The 26,783-nt window shown below is 41.5% G+C and overlaps 1 protein-coding gene and 1 pseudogene across 1 annotated transcript; one reads left to right on the top strand and one right to left on the bottom strand.

Moving 5' to 3' along the window:
* The first annotated feature begins 6,644 nt into the window (after nt 1-6,644).
* Nucleotides 6,645-10,310, top strand: LOC136494036 (uncharacterized). The gene is made up of 5 exons (XM_066490172.1): nt 6,645-6,894; nt 8,763-8,814; nt 9,006-9,209; nt 9,286-9,418; nt 9,507-10,310. Exons 1-5 carry the CDS (start codon nt 6,645-6,647, stop codon nt 10,308-10,310), a joined length of 1,443 nt encoding a protein of 480 aa, XP_066346269.1.
* A 4,822-nt stretch (nt 10,311-15,132) lies between these two features.
* Nucleotides 15,133-18,993, bottom strand: LOC136494032 (uncharacterized; annotated as a pseudogene).
* Between the last annotated feature and the right edge of the window lie 7,790 nt (nt 18,994-26,783).

Here is a 26,783-nt window from a genome sequence, read left to right as displayed (position 1 = left end):
ATCTTTTTTTTTAGCAAAACTCGTTCGTATTTATCTTATACTTGTGTTTGTGCACAGGTTAACTTTGGATTCCCAGGCTTTAGAAGAAAGAGCTATAGTCCATCATCTTAGATGAGTACTTGAGCTCAAGAATTTGTTATTTGATAATGTTTTACATAATTAAATATTATAGGTACATATACTTAGTGTTTCTACAGAATTTTTGGGGGTACAGCTGTACCCCCATGCACCTATACTACATCCGCCACTGGAAGATGCCACCAGGCAGCGACGTGTGTGCGCCATCACAAAGTCACACTCACGCAATTCTTCGCATAGTCACACTCATGCAATTTTTCGTGCAAAAATACGTGCGCTGCACGCCGGCAGGATTTCAAACATAATACCTATGGGCTCGCGCATAGCTCCATAAATATCACTTGTGTCTTTAGGACATTTTCCTTCCACTCATATTCACATTACCTGATTTTGAAATGAGTATTTGGAACACTAGACAAATTCAAATGAAAAAAAACTTTCAACTATAAAGTCATAGATATAGCCGGGCACTACAAATTTTGTTTTAGCCATTTCTCTATCCAAGATCGTCTAAAAATTTTGAATTTCAAATGTGAGAAATTCAAATACAATTTTCCTTGGATAAATGGTTTTAAATAAAAAAGTTGTCAATTAAAAGTTTTATAACTATTCGAGATTTACAACTTTGGTTTTTGTCATTTCTCCATTTAAGGTCATTTGAAAAATTCAAATTTTAATGTGTGTGGACTTCAAACTAAATTTCCGAACCATATCTTATTTCAAATGAAAAAATTCTCAACTGTAGTATTTTATATCTTGTGAAAGCATAATTTTGGTTTTGGTTGTTTGTCCATTTGGAAAACTCAAATAATTGAATTTCAAAAAGTCAAAACTTCAAACAGAATTTGTTGAACCCATATATGAATTCAAATGACAAAAGTGTCAACTACAAAGATATAAAATTCGTTTTCATCCTACTCCATTTAAAAAATTATGAATTTTACTAAGTTGCATCTATTTTTAGAGATAGCTCAAGATCCAGCCGCCTACCTCTAAAGGTAGGGGCATTTATTGAGGTGGCTGAACTACGAATTCATTTCTCAAGACTAATCGTTTCGGGAACCATTTTTAGAGGCGGTGGTAGATTAAGCAGGCTCTTTAAAAAAAGACGTCTCCATAAATGATTTTTATACACTTGTGTATATTTCAAATGTACTGTACAACAAATATATACTGGTGCTCAAATCGAATCAAATCCGGCAGCAGAGGTCGTCCAGGGCGCGTTGTGCTTCTACGGCATTTCGGCGGCACTCGAACAGAATCCCTGTAGAATCCGACACAATTGCGCTAGTTTTGTTCGTTCCCTGTATATTTCCTCACGCGGCGGCGCGGATGCAGGGCGCCCTCCGTCCTTTTCCGTGCATGGTGACAGGAGCCACTTTTCCCTCCATCCAGTGCAGGGCAACGCGGCCACGTACCTGCTCCATCTAGGTGGCCTCGGCTCGAAGACAACCGATCGAGACGACCGCGCGCATCGGGTGGGAAGCAAGAAGATCCCACGAGCATCTACACACCTCGCGCTTCCATCCTCGATTCATTTGAACTAGGGTTGATCTCCAATCCACAAGGTACGTACCAAAACTCTAGCTAGATAGATTAGCTAGTTCCCTTCTTACGTGTTGCATGATGATTGCCGTTGAGATTAGGAGCTAATATATATATATAATCTATATTAAAGTTTACATGTGTGTGTATGTTGTTGGCCCACAGGATCACCGGCTCAGGCGAGTGAACCACTCAGCCGATCTTGTCGAGCACCCGCTAGTGTTGCCGAGCACCCACTAGCCGTGCCGACCACGAGTAGGCGTTGTCCGTGCCACGCACTATGACCAGAGCTAGAAGAAGAAGGGAGAACGGAGCAAGCACGCACTATACAAGACACCAGTGTTGGCCAAAGCCCTGTCTGTGAGATGGCAAATCTGAACTCTATTTACTGAGTTGCCGTGGTAGTCTATTTATACAACTCTATCTATCTAGTCCTACTACAGCCCACATGCTGTAACAGTAACTAGATAACATACATGGCTGACTCTGCGCCGGCCACTGCATGGCTACAGTGCTGCAGGTGAGCCGTGCGGCGCCTGCACCTGCAGCGGCTACAGTATCACAGCAGGGGGCCTTTTCGGCGCCGCCTTCCCTTGCTGTGTTCACACAAGGTAACAGTAGATTAGCTAACATATGTTATGTTTATGTGCTATGTTATAAATCTTTCTATCTATCAATAATGTTGTACACTTCACAAGTCCACTGTTTGTAAAATACTTGCCTAATGTGTGCTAATTATACTTCATATTGATGCTCCTCATGCATGTGTGGTGAAATGAATCTAGACGAGGGTATAGATCATGCCACACCTTAATTCAAGGTGGCGGAAGCAGCTACAGTTCATTTGGAGCTTCTAAGCAGCAACAGATTTCAAACCTTAGAGGTTCTTGCTCTGGTTTGGCTCTAGCGACAAATCCTTTCCATTGTTTGTCGACATACCATGTTGACAACAGTGCTGGGTTAGATGAAGATCTCACGAGAAAAATCGCCGAGTGCGACCTTAAGCAGGTGATTCCAGGGAAAGATCTTATGGAAGAGGGAGGCACCCTCTTCTGTGACAACAGACTTGATCTGTTGACTTCAAAGGTGGAAGAGAGCATAGGAGAATATACAGACAAGGAGCTTATGTGGGCTTGGTGAACTCGAGAGGAGCATTCCGCACGATGATGAGCCTCTCACCAGGATGGACCACCAAGGAGGAAATCTTGTCTATGTCAAGCCATCTAATTTTGACGATCTGATCAGTGAGCTTATCAGAAAATCTCACCCTAAAGGTGGGTTTTGCGATTATCTTCGCTTGGAGGAACCAAATCTTTGGAGTTGTATATATTTAGTGGGCATGAAGCCCGAGACTGAGAGCCCATCTATTTCATGTAATGTTGACAAGGACCAACAGGACAATATATCGATCTGTACAGAGGCAGATATTGAGCCCGGATTAGCAGTAGCTAGTGAGGAAACAGAGATCCACATCAACACTGAAGATCTTGATTTGGAGAAGGAAATCTTGAACCTAGGAGGAACTATCAGCGAGGAGGCCGATATTTATTACGGTGACCAAATTACTTACAAGTGTTCTCGAGCTGAATTCTGGGTCGGCCGTGACTTTGAAGGATATAATGTTTCCGATCCTGAAGAGATTGACAAGATAAATAGGAACCTGGCACTGCATCGTATCAAAGCTTATGAGTTGTCTAAAGGGATTCACCTCGATGACAAGAAATTAAAGGACTACAACCCAGACACTTTCAAGGAAAGGGACTACTTTGTGGACTATGAAAAGGAATTTGAATGGTTTTTCCATCCTGAATACTGCAATTTTGCTGGCTTGGATGACTACCAGAGGTTAGTTCCCAAAGAACAACAGCCTCTTGAGTACCTGAATTGGAAGAGTTAGGTCTTGTTTATTTCCCATTCCTAAACTTTAGCCCCTATCACATTCAGCCTGTTCGCTTGTTGGTTTCAGCCAGGGCTTATCAGCCAGCCAACAGTGTTTTCCTCTCACAATAAACCAGCACCAGCCGGGCTTATCAGCCCAGAAACCAACCAGCGAACAGGTCGATTGGATGTTTGGACACATGCATGGAGTATTAAATATAGACTAATTACGAAACTAAATGCACAAATCGAGACAAATTTTTAAAACCTAACTAATCCATGATTGGACAATGTGGTGCTACAGTAAACATGTGCTAATGATGGATTAATTAGGCTTAATAAATTCATCTCGCGGATTACTGAAGACTTGTGTAATTTGTTTTATTATTACTATCCAAACACTCGACTGGACATCCACATATGACATCCGATGTGACACCCCTAAACTTTAGCCCCTAGATTTAAATACCCCCTAACCACCAAAATCTTAGTGATTATGTCGGTGACAAGGAATACTTGGGGTATTGTAAAGAAATATCGAAGCAACTTCGGTGGCTCAAAAAATATCTCCATCTACACCCTAAATCAAAAGAGTGGATAATTGTGGATGATAAAGCTTTTACCCGCAATGAAAGTTGCCACAGAGTATCCCTATATATTACCTTTTTTAGTATGCAATGCATACAAGGAATGTTTATGGCAGTGGCGGATCCAGGGAAAAATTTTAGGGGGGGCTAAACAAAAGTGCGACAGCAACATACCTCCGAATGCTGCTCGATCTTAAGTCTCAGCCCCACCTACACGATAGAACTTTGCCTAAAAATTCATGGGGGCTGCAGGGGCGCTCCAGGGCTCCGTTATCGGTAGGGGGCTCGAGGCGCCCCCCCCCCCCCCCCCCCCCCCCCCCGCCCCCGCCCCGTTGAATCCGCCACTGGTTTATGGTGCTTGCGTCTTTATTCAGAGGAGCATGATGCTTGGCATGGCCGATACTTTGAGGTTTGGAAGCGGTTTGCTAAGGAAAAGAAGAGTTTCAAGGTTGCTTTGAAGGAAATCCATGATTACAACCAGTTTTCTTTATGCAGTGATAGGCTGCATCATGAACTAAGTAAAGGGAATAAACTTGACTGTGGTATAGAACATCAGTTCAATACTTTTCTGGCAGGCATCCAAGAGACTGCTCCCGATAGTGAAGTGCATGTGAAGATTGAGAAGGCTGTCCAAAATTCGATTCAGAAGATAAAATTTTATGAGCACTATGCCGAAAAGAAGATAGCTATTGCCTATTGCCCAATGCATTGGACTTGTCTCCTAAGGATCATACATTTCACCAAGCAATGGTCTTGTCTGCGTAGTATGCTTGAACTTAATTCATACAGAATCCAACTCTGTAAGTTTATTTTGTTGACTAATGAAATTAAGGGTGCAAGTAGCTGTGGCAGGATTGGTATTTATGTACTCTGTAGTAGTATCTATACTCTACTACACTACAGCTTATAATTGGCAACAATCCAAAAAATGTCAACATTAATTACTATCTTTAAACCAAGTACATAATAAAAAGCCGGGCGGTATAGATGGCCATTGGGGCCGCCCGATCCGGTCCAGCAAGGGCCCATGCTCGGTACGGCCCATCAGGTGCATCATGCCTTGCACCAACCACTTCCACAATCCTGAAATTTCTTGAGGGCTAGGAATTTTCTTGAAGGCCAAATTGAAACCGCCAAGAAATATGGTATTTCCTTGGCGGTGCTATAAAACAGTCAAGGAAATATATATTTCTTGAAGGTTGGTGAGACCCGCAAAGGAAATATAGATATTTCTCGGCGGTTTCGCAAAACCCTCAAGGAAACTATAAATTTTTCTAACTGCCGGCGGCCAAGGAAATGTTTTGGGTGCCAACGCCAAAGTTAGCCAAGTCCCGCGTCACTCTCCCGCGAAAAAATTGGCTCCCGCGCGTAACCCTAACCCGCCGCCGCCCCAAAGGCAACTCATCGAACACAGGGACGTCCCCAACACAGACCAAAATTCCCCCTGCCGCCGCCACCCATCTGCCGCCCACGCCACCTCCTCCCCTCGACGCAACCTCCTCCATCGTCTCTCCTCGACGCCCTCCGCCTCCTCTCAACGCCCTTCTCTTCCACTCCCGACCCCCCTCAGCACCACCCTCTCCATTCTCCACCCCCTCGAACCTTCGTCCCAAGATCTCCATGGCTTAGCTCTGAAATCAGTGTCCTCCACCCTTTGGCTTGACATCGTCAGCTTCTCCACTCATCCCCTCTGTTCCCACGCCCAGACGTGCAAGATCTGTGATGATGTGAAGCCTATCTCTGGCGTCGTGGTGGGGATTCTTCAGTGTGTTGGACTGTGTTGGTGCTGAGTGCCGTGGATGCTGCTGCTGTGGTGGGGATTCTGCAGTGTGTTGTCGTGGACGCTGCTGCCGTAGTGGGGATTCTGTAGCAAGTTGGCCTGGACGCTGCTGCCCTGGTGTTCGCACTGGTCCATGGTCTGGACAGCTCCGGAGGTCAATATCCTGTAGATCTAGACAAACACTTCAGAGCCTGGTGAGGATGGCTTTCTTATTTTGTTTTTTTTTTGTTTTTCTTCATCATTACTAGTACACATACTGTGCGCTAGGACATAGGTCTGAAATTAGTTCTGAGAGACATTGGATATTCTAAACTTTTGAGGCTTTCGATTCAAACAAATTAATTGTTGCTATCTGAAACATCTGGTTGGACTTTAGATAGTTCACATGGAAATTGGTGTTCGTCTTCAGGGAACCCATGTGTTCGTCTTGATTGTGTTCCTCTTCAGGGAACCCATGTGTAAACTGATCATGCCTTTTTTTACCAGGTTTGATCTCAGTAGATGTGATCTGTTTTCCATTGGTGAGGAGTGCAAGGGAATTCTTTGTGGACAACTCTGAAATACAGTAACAGTAAGTATCATGTTCTTTCTTAACAACTGTGTGTTTGACATTAGTTAGAGTGCATATTTGTAGTAAGCTGGACACAGTGTTGATAATTATTGTGTTTCTCTTTCTTTTCTGCCCTACTAGCCATATTTGGTTGATAATTGTGTCAATATTCAAGAACCTGAAATATATATAATTTTTGTCATCTTTTTAAAACAGAATAAAAGTAATGACAGGCCGGGAATGGATGTATAGTGGTTGGTCTCCTGGACAGGCCCCCTCTAATGAGTGGATTGAAAACACAAACATATTTTTGGACCGTGCATTCTCTATGCTTAGTCTGGTTGAAAATGACACCATTAAGTGTCCATGTGCCAAGTGCCGAAACTATGTTAGGCATAAAAGGTTTGATGTGGAGATGCACTTGTGTAAACATGGGTTTAGAGATGACTATAGAATCTGGACATCACATGGAGAGGGTCATATTGAAGCTGGAAGTGATGAGAGTTTAGATGAAGCTGATCGCATGGATGATATGTTGGTTGACCTTGCTAATGCCAACCCACCTACAATTGATGATGAGCCTACAGCCTCAGCCCAGGCTTTCTATAGGATGGTTTCTAGTGCAGACCAACCAGTCCATGAGAGCACAACACACACTACTCTTTCTGCCGTGGCACGTTTGTTAGCATTGAAATCACACTACAATATGTCAATTGCACATTTCGAAGCAAACTTAGAGTTATTGAATGAAATTCTGCCTCCAGAATCTAAGATTCCTAAGGACTTCTACCAGTCAAAGAAATTATTGGAGGGTCTAGGCATGCGATATGTGAAAATCGATGTGTGTTACAATAATTGCATGCTTTACTATAAAGAAAATGAAAAGAAAGACAAATGTGATGTTTGTGAGACCTCACGCTATGAGGAAGGCCCGGGTAGAGTCCCACATAAGGTATTGCGGTACCTTCCAATTACAGATAGACTACAGAAGTTATATGCATATGAAAAGACAGCAAAGATGATGCAGTCTCACAAACGGTCCAGATCTGGTCAGATGTTACACCCATGTGATGGTGAAGCATGGCAACAATTTGATGAGGACTTTCCAGATTTTGCTAGTGACCCAAGAAATGTTCGCCTTGCTGTGGCAACAGATGGTTTTACACCATTTAGTATAAATGCAGCGCCTTATTCATGCTGGCCAGTTTTTGTTACTCCATTGAATCTCCCTCCTTGTGCTATCATGAAGTCAGAGTACATATTTCTTGCCCTTGTAGTCCCAGGTCCAGAGCATCCTGGAAAGAAATTGAACATACTAATGCAACCTTTAGTGGATGAGCTATTGAGCTTGTGGAGTGGGGTTGAAACATGGGATGCTTCAATCAAAAAGAGATTTAAAATGCGAGCAGCCTATCTATGGTCAATCCATGATTTCCCTGCTTATGGTAATTTTTCTGGATGGAGCACTCATGGTAGGCTTGCTTGCCCAATATGCTTGTGTGATAGTAAAGCCTTCAACCTTCACCATGGTCACAAAGCTTGCTGGTTTGATTGCCATCGTCGTTTCTTACCCAGTGACCATGTTTTTAGATATGAAGCAAATGCATTTAGAAAGAACACAATGATCCATGATGAGCCTCCGAGACATTTAACAGGAGAGGAAATCCTAACCCAAATGAGCACACTTATGTCTAATAGTGCAAACTATGGTGTATTGCACAACTGGACCCATGTAAGTTGCTTTTGGCAACTTCCATACTTCCATAAATTGCTATTGCGACACAACATAGATGTGATGCACAATGAGAGAAATATAGCTGAAGCTATATGGAATACATGCTTTGACATTCCTGAGAAGACTAAAGATAATGCTAAGGCTCGAAAAGATCTAGCTGAAATCTGCAATCGTCCCTCTCAACATTTGAAGCAAAAGTCAAATGGCAAGTGGGACAGGCCTCGGGCTCCATTTTGCATTGACAAGAATGACAAGCCAACAATCCTAAAATGGTTTCAAGAACTCAAGTTCCCTAACAGCTATGCAGCCAACATTAAGAGAGGGGTGAACCTGACTTCAAGGAAGATATTGGGACTAAAAAGTCATGATTACCACATATTTATGGAACGCTTACTTCCTACTGCATTTCGAGGGTTCCTGCCTGAAAATATATGGAAGTGTTTGGCAGAGCTTAGCTTTTTCTATCGGCAATTGTGCGCGAAAGAGTTGAAAAAGGTACCATATGCTCATTGGAACAATAGATTGTTGTTCTTCTTTGCAAGATGGAGAAGATATTTCCTCCAGCTTTCTTCAATCCTATGCAACATCTAATTATTCATCTTCCTCAAGAGGCTCGACTAGGAGGTCCTGTTCAAGCCCGTTGGAACTATCCATTTGAGCGGTAAAAATATAACTAAAATCATCTAATAATCTGTTGTTTCTGTATATATTTCTTTTCTGATTTCTGTTTATAATCCGTAGGAAAATTCAGCAACTTAAAAAGAAAGTATGAAATATGGCACGTGTTGAGGGTTGCATAGTTGAGGCTGAATTGGTTGAGGAGGCTACAAATCAACTATCCCTTTATTTTAGGTCCAATGCCCGATCAGTTAGAAACAAAGCTCCTCGATATGATGATGGTGCCTATACCTTCCAAAGTTCATGCAATCTTCAAATCTTTCAACGCCCTGGACAGTGCACTAGCCCTCGAGGCACTCGTCTTCTCTCAACAAAAGAGTATGAGGCTGCTTTCCTATATGTTTTGACTAACATGGAAGAGATGGATGAACACTTCAAGTAATACACCCATCCTACAAGCTGAATTTGTTTTCTATATGTGTTGACCATATTCTAATTTACTTGTTTCCTTTAGTAAATTTAGGGAAGAACAATGGAAGAGCAGAATTAGTCCAACAGATGAACAACTAAAGGATTTAAGGTTAAATGGGTGGAAGAGTAGCCGAGGAAAACGTGGTCCTAATTTCTTTGAATGGTTCAAAGAAAAAGTAATCCTACTGAAACACTTCGCATTACCTTTTAGCAACAATCTACTTCAAACAATAACTAACATATCCTACTATCATGAACTTGTAGTGCATGCAAACAGAAGGCATTGATACTGCCTTGTGTGAAATATCTTATGGTTTTCGTAGAAGAGTAGCTACATATGGGTGTTATGACGTGAATGGTTACAGATTTCGCTCGAAGGAGCATGAGAGAACTAAACCAGGATTAGCTACAATTAATAGTGGCATTTGTGTAACTTGTGTTGATGATGGCAACAATGAGATGGAGTGTTATGGTGTTATCAAGGATATCTTTAAAATAAAATGGGAAGGAAGCTTGAGGCTAGAGATGGTTTTGTTTGACTGTGATTGGTTTGATCCAACACCAAGTGGAACTAGGCACACTGAAAGTTTGGGACTAGTGGAAATTAAGCATGCTGCCAGGCTTTCTGTTTCTGAACCATTTGTTATGGCAAGTCAAGTTAAACAAGTCTATTATTTACCTTATGCGTGTCAGAGAAGAGAAGATCTAGCAGAGTGGTGGGTTGCATATCATGTTACTCCATGTGGATATATTCCTCCAGATGAGAGCAATGATGACTCAAATCCTCCTGCTGGTCCAGCACAAGAAGTTTTATTTTTTCAAGAGGAGGGCTTGGAAGGAACATTTGTCGTTGATTTGGGGATGGATCTAGACAACACAACTTCTGTTCTGTCAGATGAGATAACTGATCCTACGGACTTGGAATTTCTCTCCAAACTAACTACTCCAGATGAAGGCCAAGAAGATACAGCTTGTGAAAATACATATGACGAAGATGAAGACAACCAAGATGAAGAGGACCCTGATGATCTGCCTGAACATCTAGCTTATGACCCTGATGATTATTGACTTCTTTTTCTTTACTTAGAGGTTGTGCAAGCAGTTTGTATTCCTTGAAACAAGTGTACCTTTTGGGATAAAACTGTGCACTTGTTATGCCTTATTGCATATCCATGTTTGCTCTCAAAATGTTATTCACATGTGTGGTTGCGTGTTCTTGAAAATATGCTAACTGTCATTTGTGCTTGCGATATACAACTTACTAACTGTTTTACTAATAATGCAGGAGATGTATGCTCTTCGTCACAAAAAGCACAAGAGTAACACTGGAAGTAATCATGGTGCAAACTCCGGAAGCAATCCTCAAGGTGTTGAATCCAATACAAATCAGTCCAGAAGGGTTGGGGCTGATGGTGGCAACTCTGATAGGAGCAGTCCAAATGGTGTTCAGTCCAGCAGAAATAATGCCACAAGGGTTAGAGCTGATAGAGGAGGTTCAAGAAATTTTACAAAGACACAACAATTCCTGGTAGGAGAAATCATTTTTGTCTTACTGAAGTCATTGACCTGCAGTACATTTTTTATGCATAATTTCTTATTGGTTTTACAGGAATATACTTTTGGGCCTGGGCATCAGAGTGGCACTATAAACACATTTGCTGTAATGAAATCCGGAATTAAGAATGTGGATAGCACTGGAAGGAGTGGTCCAATCCCTAGCCAAAAAGCACAGAAACGTTTGGTCTGCTCTTCATACTTTTATCTATTATTGATTTTTTTTGCATGATTGTTTACTTCCTGAATGTATTACAACATAATTTATTTCACATGCCCATCTTAATTTCATCTTATCTTCATTTTAGGATGACTACAAAGCACTAGCTCCAGATGAGAATTCAAAAGTACTTGATGGGAAAGCATTGTACACCATGGCACGTGGAATGCCCCATGGCCGTGTTCTAATAGGCGATGGTGCTGTGGATAAGGCATGTGTTCTAGTACAAGCCAAATCAGCATCGGTTATGCCACCCAATCATGATAAGTATCGAAGTGTGATCGCTGAAAATGAGCGATTGAAAGAAACTAATGGGCTACTCATTGAGGACCTTGTCATGGTAAAAATTGTTTATTATTTACACCGTTTAACTCGCCCTATGCATGCATTTTTATGTGGGTGCTTTTTAACTGTAGAGAATTTATGCGGATTTCAAAAAAGAACCACCTGCTGATCTGCTACAGCGCCTAGCAAACATTGATGCCCGCCGCAACCAGGTTACAACATTCATTTTATTATCTTGCACGTTTCATACTTTGTATTTTCTGGACATTTCATCTAGAGATTTAATAATGTTTGGTGGCAGAATGGCAATGCGAGTTGCAGCAGTGAACAAGTGGCTTCTTGTTGATTAGAAATGCCATTCTTAGTTTTATGTTGATGGTAAGGTAGCCAAGATCAGTTTTGCTTGGCGTAAAAATGGACAAAAAGAGAATCTTTATGTAAACAGTAACATTGATATAAGGCCTTAAGATCATCCTTTATCTTGACAACTCATTCTTCTATGCTTTACTGAGTAAACAAAAAGTGTAATGTGAATAAGCAAGAAAAACAGTAATGACACAATTTGTTTGCACAGATATTTTTAGGTGTTTATAAAAAAAGATATTTTTTAGGGAATATGTATTGGTTCACTTGAGTTTTGCTAATAATAGGAAACTAGTATATTGAGTACAACTATATTGCTTCTTGCAGACTACAAGTTTATCACTTGGAGGCTCTGAATCTGTTGATAATGGTTGGTACAACTACAACTACAATGATGATGATTACACTATTGATGGCGCTGATGAGGAGGATTACACTGATGAGGATAGCACTGATGATGAAGCTGATGAGGACATGTCAGGTGATGATGGCATGTACGAGGAAGATGATCATGATGACATTTATGATGAAGCCAATAATCTACAGAATGCTAACTGGGAACTGGATAATGATGGCAATGGCTGTAGAGATGTTGAAAATGTCCAAGGTGACGATGAGCACTTAACTGGCCATGCACGCAACAAAAAGATGAGAGTGGCAACAGATGGGAGTGGCACACGACATGGTAACACCAATGGCTCCAAGTGACTGGTAGGCTGCAGTTTGGATTTCCTTTTGGTCTAATTTGGTAGAAACCAACAGTGTTGTAGTGTATTGGTGCTGGTACCCTCCAAATGCAAGTGCGCACCAACTAACCTTTTGCTGATCGATGTAGTAAGCAATGTTGCCTTAAGCATGTGTTGCTGACATGTAGGCATGACTGGTGCTAGTGCCAGCTATCCTTTTGCTAATGTAGTGAGCAATGTTGCCTTAAGCATGGCTGCTACATGAAGGCATGAAACAATGTTGCCATATAGATTTTGTATATATCTGCAAAATGGTCTTGTAATGAACCATCGGATGTTGCATGTTATGTATGATTTTCTGATGTTATTATCTATATGACTATTGGATCATTAATGGATATTGTTTGATCCATTCGATTTAATTGTTCTGGTGAAATATTTCTGCCTTTTCCTTGGCGAGATCATATTTCCTTGGCTACCATATTTGTGCAAAATGTATTGCCTTGGCTGAGAAGGGAGCAAGGAAAATTAATTTTCTTGGCGGGACAACAGACAAGGAAAACAAGGTTTCTTGACGGTTTAAGGCCGCCAAGTAATACACCCTTAACTTGGCGGTAAGTAGCACTCAAGAAAATGCAATTACTTGGCGGTCAAGCACCCCCAAGGAAATATGATTACTTGACGGTGTATGACCCTCAAGAAAATGTATTTACTTGTCGGTTATTCACCCCCAAGAAAATGTATTTACTTGTCGGTCTACTCATTTTCCTGTCCTCTTGTCGGTTGTTACATGTCCATGTTTTTCTTGGCAGGTTGACAGTCAAGAAAACATTGCTTGAGGGCCAGCCGCCAAGGAAACTCTATTTTCCTTGCAATCCAAACTTGGCGGTTCATGCTTGGCGGTGCACCGCCAAAAAAACATTTCCTTGGCGGTTTTCCTATATTCCTTGGCGGTTTTTGGCCGCCAAGAAAATTCCGTTCTGTGGTAGTGAACGGCCCAGGCACAGCCCTAAAGGCCTCGTGCTATGCTGTGCCAGCCCATTAGCCCACCAAAGCCTGCCGTGCCTAAGCCGGCCCAAGGGCAAGTTACTACGCCGCCGTTGACGCAACGCGTTGGCCATCAAACGCGGAGAAGAGTGAGGCCGTCTGGGGAGTTGCTGCTGCACCGCGGCCAAGCGCTGGCCATCGAACGTGGAGGAGAGCGAGGCCGCTGTGGGAGGAGTTGCTGCACTGCCGCCAGGCACTGGCCGTCGAGCACGGAGGAGGACAAAAAAGGGAGAAAGAGAGGTAGCTTTGGGCAGAGTCGGAGGAGAGCGAGGAGGTATCGGTGGGGTGCATGCACGGAGTCAGGGTGCGGCGGCCGGGTGTGGGATTAGGAATTAGGAATTACGGTTTGGTTTTTATACGTGAGTTGAAGGTGGCTGTGAAAGGCCTTAACAGGCCTTCTCTAGATCGGGTCAGGCCAGGTCAGCACTACGGGCTGAGTGAGCGGACCTGGGCACAGCCCTTTCATCGGGCTTGGCCGGCACGGGCACGATGGCCATCAGGCCGTGCTGTATTTGGGCCGGGCCAAAACATCAGGCCATGGGCCGTGCTCATGGGCCTTGAGCCATATGGCCATCTATATCGGGCCGGGAAAAATAAATCCTGGTCACTGTTTTTCAGAGAGACAAAACCAGGCTGGCTAGCGAATGGCCGGTAGAAGAGTTTTCTTCTGAACTAGTAGCCGCAAAGAGGCCCGAGAGCATGGAGGGGCCACGGAATCTGTTCAGATAAAGCATACTAATGAAGTAACATCAAATTATGCAAGCAGACACATCATACGTATTTTTGGGTTTTCCTTGTGATTGCGAAACAGAGATCTTGTGCAGTACATAATAACAAAGTTATTCAACATCAGTTAGTAGACCGACTCTATGCAGGGAAAAAATTCGCTGCAGCGCGTCTGTAAACCGCATCCATTGTATATGCGAATCAGACGGCAGATGCTCGTGAGGACAACGAATTAAGCCGGCTCCCCATGTACCACGCACGCTCGGCTCCGCTTCATCAGTCGTACAGGGGGACTCCGGCTCCTACGCAGCGAGGCAAGCAGCACGGAAGCGTTCGATTTGTTTGGTTTTCCACGTTTCACACGGTAGATGCTAAGTATGAAGTGGATGTGGTTTACAATATAGATGCAACGGCATAACATGACTGCAGAGAGAAAATAGAAACGAAACTGTATTTGCAGATACATAGGACCCAAAATAGTAGGCTTGCAGCCGCGGCAACAGCTGCTTTGCTGCAGTGAACAGAGCTGCAAAACTAAACTAAACCTGATCGATAACACAAGCCTAGAACGATACAGTGAGTACATACGACGATTTCCGAAAACAGATGAATTCACGTACCAAGATTGGCAATCAGCTCCTTTATAACAAGAAGGGCAGCTTCGAGCTTCTATTCAGATACTCCAAGCCGTCGCTTGCAAGGTGTCAGCACTACTGCTACTACTCCACCTGAAGACGGCGTTGCGGCGCGGGACGACTCGGCAAGCACTGAAGTGGAGCATGGGCCGCGGCGTGGTGCGCGTGATCGTCGGCCCAAAGGCCCAGAATGGCATGCTCCGACAGCCAACCAGAAGAGAGGCGTGAAGAAGTAGTATATGAGATAGCTAACAGTGAGAAGAGAGGATATCCATTATGAAACAACTTGTAAAACTATTCTAAGTACTCATCCGATCTATCCCCAACTCTACCTGCTCTGCTGTTCTTCTTCTTCCTTCCCCAATAGCTTCTGCTTACACAAGGACAACCGTCAGATTTGCCGGAGAGCTGAGGAAGCTGAAGCACGCCTTCTCGAGCCCGTGGCAGTGGTGCTGCTCTGCTAACGCCAAGATAGTTGCCAAAGTGGTCGCCTCTATGCAACTGCAGAGTTAGTTTGCGCTCGCAGATCATGTTGAGCCTCTCCAAGTCATACCTGTCTGCAGCGACAAACAGATGTTGGGACATGGCAGTTTGATCTTCCTTGAAGACGTGTGCCTCCATGTCGTCTATGAGGACGATGACGCCTGCGGCTGCGTCGCTCTCCTTCATGTGGCCAAACCGCCAAAGAGCTCTGGGCTGAAGACCGGTGACCTGGCTGCGAGCACGCACCTGTGCGCCTTGAACATCTCGCCACTGACCTGGAACACCACATTGGCGCCCTTCTCTGTCTGGATGAAGGTCTGACGGCGGCGGCAGGGAGACGAAGGTCATGGTCGGGGCCTTGGCCAGCTCCTCCACGTTGACCTTGTTGATGACGGCGATGTCGCAGCGGACCACGAAAGAGTCATCCTTGAGATACTTGGATTTCACTAAATCTTCCCTTTTAATGAACCTTGGACGTCCCCACGCTCCGTGTCTCTCGAAGGTGTGTATTTCTTCTGACGCCAACGACGGAGCTTCGTCCCCCAACCCACGTCGTCGATGAACCGGAACCTGTACTGGGCTTTCAGTGGGTCGGTGACACTCCTTCAGAAAAAGGAAAAGCGATATGTAAGCGGTGAACTCCGAGTCATGTCCGTTGGGATGGTAGCGGATGTACCAGCTGTGATCGCCAACTGTGAAAGTGTGGGACTAGATGGATTCTCCGGTTGGCGTCGCCTTTGTGCGGGAGTAGCCATCGATCTTGACTTCTTGAGAATGTGGTAGCCTCTTGAGGCGGATGCAATGATGGCACAGGCGGCAGTGGCGGATCTAGGATTTCAATCACGGGAGTACGGACAAAAACGATATAGTCAACGAACATGGACACGACATAATTAGATCACTAAACGATGATAAAATAGTTGTGATAAGTTACATGTTTTCAACTTTCCATAATTCTAATATACTAATACAAGTTTCCAGCTAAAGCTTCACATGCCGTTCCGCCATGGCTTGAAAGCGTTTAATGATATCTTCATTGCTTACACGTCGAAAAAGTCACGCTCAATAAATGTGACCAAACAATCATTTAAGTATTGATCACCCATCTTATTCCGAAGCTTGGTCTTCATATAGTTCATTTCTGAAAAGACTCTCTCAACACTTGCAGTAGCTACGGGAAGGATGAGGACCAATTTCAGCAATAAATAAACCTATTTAAAGCGATCATGCTTCTTTGTCTCAACTAGTTTGATAGATAGCTCATTAAGATTCTTCACTTGTTGAAACCTTGTGTCGTTTCGCACATCAACAATAAACATATTAAGCCACGAAGAAAGTTGGACCAAATCTGTACTTGTAAAATCTTGAGGATAAAACTTTGCAAGTTTCATAAGTTTATCTTTATCAAAAGCAGCAAATGAATTAGCTAGATTTAGAGCAGCCATGTAAACAAGAAGCTCTGTATTAACTTCATCAAACCTGCCCCAGTAAGAAGAAAATAAATTATTACGAAAGGAAAAAACAAAAAAGCTGAACAATAATAAAATAATAAGCAAGATATATTATCAAACCTGCTATTGAGCTCTTGGAGTTGCATATCAATGACACTTAGAAACATTTCAACATGGAACCGATGAAGATTCTTTACTTTCACAAAGTAACGTTTTGGTCTCCCCACAGGCACATAAAAACCATCCATATCAGGAACCTTGACTCGATGTTTAACACAAAAAGATGTGACATCCTTCAGAAAGGTTTCCCATTCATTGTCCTCTCGCAACACTTGCAAATGGAACTTAGTCATCTCAACAAGTTCAATAGCATTAATAATGTCTTGATCCCTTTTTTGCAAAGCCTTGCATAACTCATCAGTATATCCAAATATGATCAGCAATAAGTGTGCCATGAATATAAAGTCAAATGACTCAATTACTGTCAAGCAATTTTGAGCTTTTATACGCTTAGATTGAGATTTATCTTTTGAGATCTTCCCAAGAACTTTCCGGAGTGTGGGATACATAGCAATAATACAAGAAATGGTCTTGTAGTGAGTTCCCCATCAAGTATCTCCTGGCCTACCCAGACCCATCTCTTGATTTAAACCTTGTCCTATTTCAATTTCACCCTGTTCTAAAGCTTCCAAAACCTCCTATGCCTGGGCTTCTCTAAGCATGTGATGCTTTCTACAAGAAATCCCAACAACATTCAAAATATTTGTGACATAATCAAAAAATGCGACACAGTCATCATTTTGTTTGGCAACAACAACAAGAGTCAATTGAAGTTGGTGCGCAAAGCAATGAATATAGTATGCTGAAGGAGATTCGTCCATGATTTTTGTTTTCAGCCCATTGATTTCCCCCTTCATGTTACTAGCTCCATCATATCCTTGACCACGACATTTAGATAATGTCAATTTGTGCTCCATAAGAAGAGACACTATTGCATCTTTTAGTGTTGAAGAAGTAGTATCCTAAACATGAACAATACCAAGGAATCTTTCTGTAACCCTCCCTTTTTTGTCAACATACCTTATGCAAAGAGCTAACTGTTCCTTTTGGTAAACATCACTAGATTCATCAGCAAGTATAGAAAAGTAGTCATCTCTAAGATCTTCAATAATAAGTTTGCTAGTTTCTTTGGCACAACAGTTAATGATATCTGTTTGTATGGAATGGGCAGTCATCTGACAATTCTTGGGAGCATTCTGTCCTGTAACCTTTCTAACATCTTCAAACATTTCACCCAACCATTTTTTGGAGTTCCTTAAAATTCCCCATATTGCTAGATGTGTCACTTTCATTATGTCCCCGACAAGACAACCCTTGACGCAAAAGAAACCTCAGACAACCAATTGAGTAGGTTAAGCGCGCCTTATATTTAACTTTTTCTTCTGTGGTGTGCTTAATGTAAGTACTTGCTATTGATGCTCTTGGCCTAATGAAATTAGTAAATTTCTCAAGAGCTTCATTGTGGGTGCTTCTAATGCTTCCAACATGCAAGTCAAGTTTTGCAGGCTGGTTCCATTTTCTAAACCCACTATTCACAAAAGCATCACCACCAACATAATTAGCTGTATCCGCAAACAAATAACAAACAAAGCAGAAGGCAGCATCCTTTTCCACACTGTACTCAAGCCAATCATACTTGTCAAACCATCTAACCGGAAAGCGACGCTTACCACAAATTTGTCGCTGTGGAAAATTATATGTCCTTGGCTGGCATGGCCCTTTTGCAATATATCCTCTTCTCACTGCATCTTGCTCATTGGTAGAATATTGGATGATGGGGATCCTCTTTCCAGGATCATGGGGAAGACGATCAACATCATAAATTCCCTCTTCTGTCTCTTGTTCCTCATGTATTTCTTCGTCACTAGGATTTTTAGGTCTTGCTTCTTGATCTTCCATCTCCTGTGTCTCATGTATTTCTTCCTCACAAGGAATTTCAGGTCCTACTTGCTGATCATGAATAATTAGTTGATTTGGAGTGGAAGAAGATACCTTTTGTGCTTTCTGTTTCTGAGCATGAGCATTCCATAGAGATGCAAGATTGTTATTCCTCTTCATGCTACTTGATCCTTGATGTTCTGCGGTCTGCAATAATCGGTCAAATTAGAAGAGGGATTCAGCAAACTAGAACTCATTATTGATGGGAATATTCCGGTAAAAAAATGATTGATCAGTGATCGCAATAGAACAAGATTGAATTTTTACCCTTTGCAACTTGTCAGTTTGGCAGTTCCTGGGCATATTGGCGTAGCGTGTAGGACGGGCAGACGGCCGGAGGAAAGGTCGGAAATCGGAAGCAGGCAAGCAGCGCCTCAGCCAGCCGGCCGGCCGTCAGACAACGACCGAACGACGACGACGTGGGTTTCCATCTTTGCAGCGGCGGCGGGTGGGGTTGAGGAAGGAGTTGTATCGCTGTGACGCGTCGTTTCGTATTCGGCAGATCGGCAAAGTGCTTATTATACGTCAATATGTTTGGAAATGGGCTGCTGTACATTTGAAAATGGGCTGCAGCTGGGCCTAGAAAGAGTATTATACATATACAAGATATTAAAGAATATATATACTTGATTTTTTTTTCAGAAATTTTGGGGGGACAGCTGTACCCCCATGCTACTACTGTAGATCCGCCCCTGACAGGCGGACCCCGATAGCTTGCTGCTGCTGGCAGCGGTGGACGAAGGCATGGCTCTCTCTCGATCGCACGCGTTGAGATGGAAATCAGAAAAACGACTGGGAAGGAGACGAAGATGAGCCAGGCAGCAGCGGAAATGCGGAGCACGAGGGGAGCTAAGAGAGACAGCACGCAACGCGACCACTATGCTCTCTGTCTGCCACAACACTACACGTTGTGGCGCGTAACTCGAGGTGGAGCCGTCGGAGTCTCAGCGGGTCCTTCCTTCGCACCTTCGACAGACTTTTGCATGGCCCTGTTCGTTTCGTTGAAATTTGGCTTATGCTGATTCTTATGCTGATTTGTTGTGAGATGAAAGCATTATTCGTTCACTGAAAAGTGCTGCTGAAGTAGTGCTGCAGAATAGGGTGATGTGAAACACAATAGCAATGCCATGACCATTTCGATGGGCTGGTTCAGCATTAGGTCGGAACAGGTGGCCCAAGTAACGCACCGCGTGCTCGAAACCGCGAACGCGGGGCCCGGAGCCAGAGCACCAAGAAGGGTGGCGCCCAAACCACAAAGGACGTGTGCGTGTCATATACACGTCCAGTACTCTCTCCGTTCACACAAGAATACAATTATGAGATTGTGTCGGTCAAACTATTTTAATTTTAATTAAATTTATAGTAATTATTATTATTATTATTTATGTCTTCAAATGAATTTATTATGAAAATAATACTTATTTTGTATCATGAATGTTAGTACTTTTTTACGTAACTTTAATTAGTCAAAGTTCAAATCGATTGAATTCTCGAATAGTGATAATTGGATTCTTTTATGGATATCGATAGTATATTCTATTAAAAAAACAAAATACCAATCACATATAACACAGGCATGAACAACTAGATAGATATGCGCGCTTCGCTGAGCTGGATTTTAGTATTGCACGTGTTTTTGTTTATGTTGAAAAAATAGACTGGGAAAGCTTGGTGACTCCTATGGTCCGTAACCATTGCAGAGACACGGAGTGCGTACGCTACGACCACCTCTCGTAGGATAGCTGTTAGAGCAGCTCCAGCGTGTGACATAAGGAGGTGCAAAGAAGAGAGAGGGAGAATAAATTAAAGTAGAATAGGTGCAATACTTTGAACGAAGGGTGCTAACTTAGCATTTGTAAGGACTTGTAGATTATTTGAGCACCCGATGCATACAATAAAAAAGAATAAACGCAAGATGTTCACTTGGCTCGTAGATGTTGTCCTGCGTGGTACTACTCCCTTTATCCCAAAAGAAAGTCGCCTAGGGTTTTGGATAGGTCAAACTTTCTTAAGTTGAACTAAGTTTTAACAATATTTATGTCTCCAAATAAGCTTATTATTAAAATATATTCAACTATTAATCTAATAATAGTTATTATGCACAATAAATATTAATAGTCTCTTGTATGTATTTGGCTAAAGTTTAAAACGCTTGATTTTCATAAAGTGAGAATAAGATTTTTATGGGACAGAAGAGTACTAAGTAATAGAAACAGTATTTTTATTTGCTGTGGTCCCTTCGTTAGAAATTTTAGTTAGCTAAAAGGCTGGGGCCGTTTCAGCTAACAAAAACTTATGGTATGGCTAGTTTCGTACACTAAAGTTGTCCTTAGCGAGACTGTAGGAGCAGCCAGAGGCTTTTGCTTCTCTGCTAGCACAAAGCGAGTTGAAGAAGTCGTTCTAGAGCAGATACGCTAGGAGGCCACCGATTCTCCCATGTTTATAAATCTTAATAACTAAGTAGTCCATATACATAACTCCCAACTCCCATATAGTAGTCTATTTGTTGCAATTTACACGCAATGTTAAGGTCATATGTGGTTTTTAGGATGGGTCCCACGCATATACCTAGCCCTCCCTAGCTCTTGAGATAAGCGAACTAGAAATCTGCAGCACGATAGCGGTGATAGGGTCTTACGATGGCCCTAGTGTGTTTTCATTACGAGTTCTACCCAACAACCATGTGTTTCAGTAAAAGATAGCACATGGTTATTTGCTAGCTACAAAACACATAATTTGTAACGGAGGAAAAAAACCATGTGTTTTAGCACAAGCTAGCACATGGTTGTTGGTTGCTTGTATAACACATGATTTCGAAGAGAGAAGAAACCATGTGTTTTAGCATAAGGTAGCACACGTTTTTAAAGAAGGCTCACTTAGAGGAAATCTGTTATAATTTCTGTGCAACCAAAGTTGTCACATTAACTAAAATGACAAAATGGTCCATTTAACAGCAGCAGCCCATAAGAGAAGCCCAAAACTATGAATATATAGGAATATAACTAAAATTATAAATTGGCCCATTTAACAGTAGCAGCCTATAACAAAAGCCCAAAACCATGAATACATAGGAATATAAAGACTTGGAAGAGAAGCCAACTAGAAACAGATCTGCGTGGGGGAAGCCTCTGCTCTGCTCACGCAGGGCATGGGAAAGGGGGATACATCAGATTGCAAAGAAGAACAGGAAATTTCAAAAAGAACTAGAAGACTGATCCATACCTCATCAGCAAAGGTTAGTATCCTAATCTTTTGAATCTACTTTTTGAAAAAGCAACAAAAAACAATAGCAACTCAGATCAAAGATTAGGAGAATGTAGATCCATAAAAAACTAGTGCTGAATCTCTGTGTGAGCCATGAAACGAGACGGCGACATGAGTGTGACAGAGACCTCTCTTCGATTTTCTGTCTCCTGACTTTTTTTGAGAGTTTGTCTCCTGACTGACTAGTGCTGAATCAGATGGCCATGCATGCATTACCCATTAGCACTGCAATTAGTGGCAGCCAGGCACATCAACAAGCCACTCTAAATCATGTCCCTGTTCATCAGAGAACTACTAGCTAGCTAGCTCTAGTTGCATAAGAGATGGAAAATTGCAACTAAGGTACCGGTGCACACCCGAAAACCGAACAAGCAACTCCTTAGGAAAATCGAAGATGCAGAGCAGTAGCTTCTAGAACTCAGGGCCAAACTGAAAACAGCAGCCAAGCTGTTGCTAGGACTGCTGTGCTATTCCTGCACAAGACAAGCATAGCCACACCACTCAGCAATCCTCAAACTAATCCTCAACTAAAATTACAAATATATCTCTTATGCATTTGCTATATTAATATTGTAATTAAATTACAGAACAAAAATAAGGAAATTGCACATTTGACATAGTGCAACTTGTACTTGATGCTAATGCAATTATACTGTACATGTATACAATTTAAAGATCCAGCTCATGCAACTTGTACACGCAAAGCAGGGCAAAGGGGCAGAGATCAGATCAAAGAGGAACCACAAACCTCAACAGCCAAGGTTAGTACACCGATCATTTGAATCAAATCTCCTTGTGTGTGTTAGATGCATGGAATATGTAATGATGAGAAACCTTCTAACTGTCAAAACATGAAATCTGGATGTTATAACAAAACATGAATCTAGAAAGAAGAATAAGGCAGCAGGAAATGTCAGAGGCATAATATCAGATTCATAATTATGAGGAAATGATTCGCCAAGAAGAAAGCAACAATGATGTAAAATTACTCCTAATTTAAAATAGTTGACACAAACAATAAATAAATAAGAACTAATGGCTTCATTTTCTTACAGGTTTCAATTGCTTCCCTTATGCAACTAATACAAGCACCAGTCGAGTTTGATCAACTACTTGAGGTAAGAAACACAATTCAATGATGCAATAAAAAGAAGAAGAATATGATAAAAAGCTATATAAGTACTCGGCTGCTTGCTTTTTTATGAAGCAGAATAATATGTATGTCACAACAAGTAGATGTGATGATTATCCAACATCAGTGAAGTCACAAGAAGCAATTAAGGAAGTGCAGTCAGCTCCTTACCAAATATTTGCAGGCACAAATTATTTCAGTGACCTTTCAAATACCTACAAATACAAAAATGTGAGCAAAATCATTGCTTAGAATAAAAAATGCCAACATAAGAAGGTTGTTTTTCGACTAAAATATATTTCAATGTAGGGAGGCTACACTGAACTTATGATAGAACATATCAGGAACTCTCAGAAAGATAATCAGATTGACTGAAATACGCAGGTAAAATTTATAATACCAGTACACAAAAATTACAATTCAGACATATGCAAATTACACACATATGTGTAATGTAATTTCAGCATAACAGTACTTTAATTTCAATGCTTTATTATAAACTGTGCAGTGACATGAAGAGATGCAAGGATCATTAACAAAGATAATACTTGGAAATAACAGGAATAAGGTAAAACTATATTATATATGCTTGTCAAACTAGTTGTGTTATATTATAAATCATAACCATTCTCATTATCAAACAAATAAAATAGAATATGAGACTTGAAGATCTGGATGGAATCTTTAGACCACAAACTGACTGGTCAATATCAGAGTCAAGGCTGTCATATGAGGTAGATACCGACAGCTGAGCCAATTTGATTACATTTATAAGCAATACAAATATGTACTGGCATCAAAGTAAAACTTATCTTTGCAAAAACAGGATGGAGAAATGGCAATCGTCGCTGATGATGATGGAGCAACGACAAGCATAGCTGATGATGATAGATCTAAAATTCAACAATACCATTGGCAAACTGATGTATTCAATAACATGGACATTGATGAGGTACATAAAAATGATCTCTTCAACTATTTCAGTCCACACTAAAAAAATTTGTATTATAAATGACATTACTAAGAAACTAAGACTGCTACTAATATATTTACAGGTGCAGCATGAAAATCAAGATGACCAACCAACAATGGGAGAAAATGACTTGAGGATCATAGCAACAGAACCAATAAGTTCAGATATTACATCAGCTATAACAGATGATAATGAGCATGTAAATGGCAGCCAGGAACTGACGGAGGAAGAGATTGAAGAATTCATAAAAAATGAGCAGGTTGCAGCATCTGAAGGCAACAATGCACCAATCAATAGCAAGTACACCCCACAGCTATCGATGGAATTTAAGACTAGGGATGATGCTCACCATTTCTTCAACTTCTATGCGTTCCTAGCTGGATTTCAAGTTGCCATAACACATACGACAAGAACTCAAAGTAAGAAGAGAAATAATGAGGTAGTCAAAGTGACAATGAGATGCACTCGTCAAGGAAAAGAAAAGGAACCAAAATGTTTAGAGCAAGAAGAAGCTGAAGTAGACAAGGATGTTAGAATGAAACTGGTAAGGAGAAGAAAACAAATGTTCAGTAGAAGTCAGATTGTCCTTGTGTTATGATGGTGAAAGAAGGAGGTATATGGAAGGTTAAAACTCTTGATTTGGAGTATAATCATGAGCTATGCCCTGGATACAGGGATCAGCTATTTTCTGGTCACAAGTATATGACAGAAATGGAAAAAGGACTTATCAAGACTCTGAATGATAACAATATCCCGACTAGGAAGATGGTTTCTATTCTATCGTATCTGAGAGGGGGGGCTTATAGCTCTACCGATGAAAAAGAAAGATATCAGCAACTACAGGACAAGGCTGAACAGAGAAGTTAAAGGATCAGATATGACACAAGTACTGGATTATTTCAGAAAGAAACAAACTGAGGATCTGTCTTTCTTTTACAAGTTTGATTTAGATGAGGACAAGTGAGTGAGAAACTTGTTCTGGACAGACTGTTCTTCTATGAAATATTATGCAGATTATGGAGAATGTGTAAGTTTTGACACGACATATATGACCAACCGATACAACTTACCTTTTGCACCATTTGTTGGAATCACAGTACATGGGCAAAGTTGCCTTTTCGGATGTGCTTTCCTGCATGATGATACAGTGGACACTTTTAAGTGGGTATTTCAAACTTTCCTTGAAGCAATAGGAGGAAAACACCCTCAAATGATCATCACAGACCAAGATATGGCGATGAAATCAGCAATAGAGCAAGCCTTCATAAACACAAAGCACAGAAATTGCTTGTTCCACATAAAGACCAAATGCTACAATAAGAATGTCAAGGTCTTTGCAGCAAACGAAGGACTATATGACGACTTCGAAGATATAGTGAACAATAGTCTAACAGTGGAAGAATTTGAGCGACTTTGGAAGAGAATGATTGAGGAAAGAAACCTTCAAGGGAAATCACTACTTTTCTAAAATGTGGGAAATGAGGAAAAGGTTTATCCCGGTCTACTACAAAAATGACTTCTTCCCTTTCATACAGAGCACATCCAGGAGTGAAGCAACAAATGCGAGGTTCAAAGACAATGTAGGGCCAACCTATAGTATCATTAGCTTTCTGAAAGAGTACAATCGGATTGTTGATACCATAAATAGAGCAGAAAGGCTAGAGAACAGTTATAGCAAGCAGAAAAGGCCAAAGGAATTTATATTTGGCTACAGAATAGAGCAGCAGGCACAACAGCTATACAACAGAAACATATTCAAAAAGTTCTAGCTACAACTGAAGGCAACATCAAAGCTGAACTATAGGAAAACCGAAGATGGGAAAACATTTGAGGTGTGGCAAAAAAGTAACCAGATTCAGGAGGTTCATAGGTTCAGGAGATATACAGTAAACACTGACCTAACAGAAGGCGAAGAAGAATTTACCTGCATATGTGCAAAATTCAGCAAAGATGGGATACTCTGCTCTCATATCCTGAAAATAGTCATTGAAAAGGAAATCAGCACAATTCCTAGACAAATACTTCTTAGACAGGTGGAGAAAAAAGATATGAAGGTACATGTTGAAAGACAAGAAGAAGAAACAGTTGCAACAAGCTCATTGTTGAGATTCAACATAATATCCAGGAGATCAACAATACTGAATTCAAAAGGATCAAAAAATGAGAAAGCCATGAATACCTTATGGCAGAATTCGACAAGATGGAAATCAATTTAGGTAGAATGTTATCTGCTCAGCAAACAAGTGAAGCACAAAATGACCAGCAAGGAAATGAAGAAGGAGAAACTATAGCAGCATAAGCTGGAGATCCACAGACTGAAATAGATGATCCAGAAAGAATTCAGAGAAAGGGAAGGACCACCTAAATCTGTCAGAATGAAGACACATATAGAAGAAATAAAGAAAAAACTGGTGGCAGCAGAAAAGAAGAAAAAGAAGAAAACAAATGACACAGACAGTGCAGGTATAAAATTTAGGATATACAAATAGAATTTAAGTACATACAAATAGAATTTGAATCCAAATGCAAAAATTCTTATTTATGTGAACTAATAATGTTTTGTAGGCTCCCCGGTGAAGCCAAAAAGAATGAAGAGGAAGGAAACATCAAATGGTAGCACTAATCCCGAAGCCACAACATGTTAATGACAACATCAACTAAACAAAGTTAGTCTCACGTCATTTGGAGGCATATTTATTTTCTATATGAATTTCACAAGATCTA

This window comes from Miscanthus floridulus, chromosome 11 (assembly GCF_019320115.1).
Source record: "Miscanthus floridulus cultivar M001 chromosome 11, ASM1932011v1, whole genome shotgun sequence".
NCBI lineage: Eukaryota > Viridiplantae > Streptophyta > Magnoliopsida > Poales > Poaceae > Miscanthus > Miscanthus floridulus.
This window is presented reverse-complemented; position numbering and strand designations above follow the sequence as displayed.

Coding starts and splice junctions, on each gene's coding strand:
- LOC136494036 (XM_066490172.1), top strand. CDS start 6,645: ATGACAGGCCGGGAATGGATGTATAGTGGTTGGTCTCCTGGACAGGCC. Junction 6,895..8,762: donor CTGGACATCACATGGAGAGG/GTCATATTGAAG, acceptor ATCTTCCTCAAG/AGGCTCGACTAGGAGGTCCT. Junction 9,210..9,285: donor GAGATGGATGAACACTTCAA/GTAATACACCCA, acceptor TGTTTCCTTTAG/TAAATTTAGGGAAGAACAAT.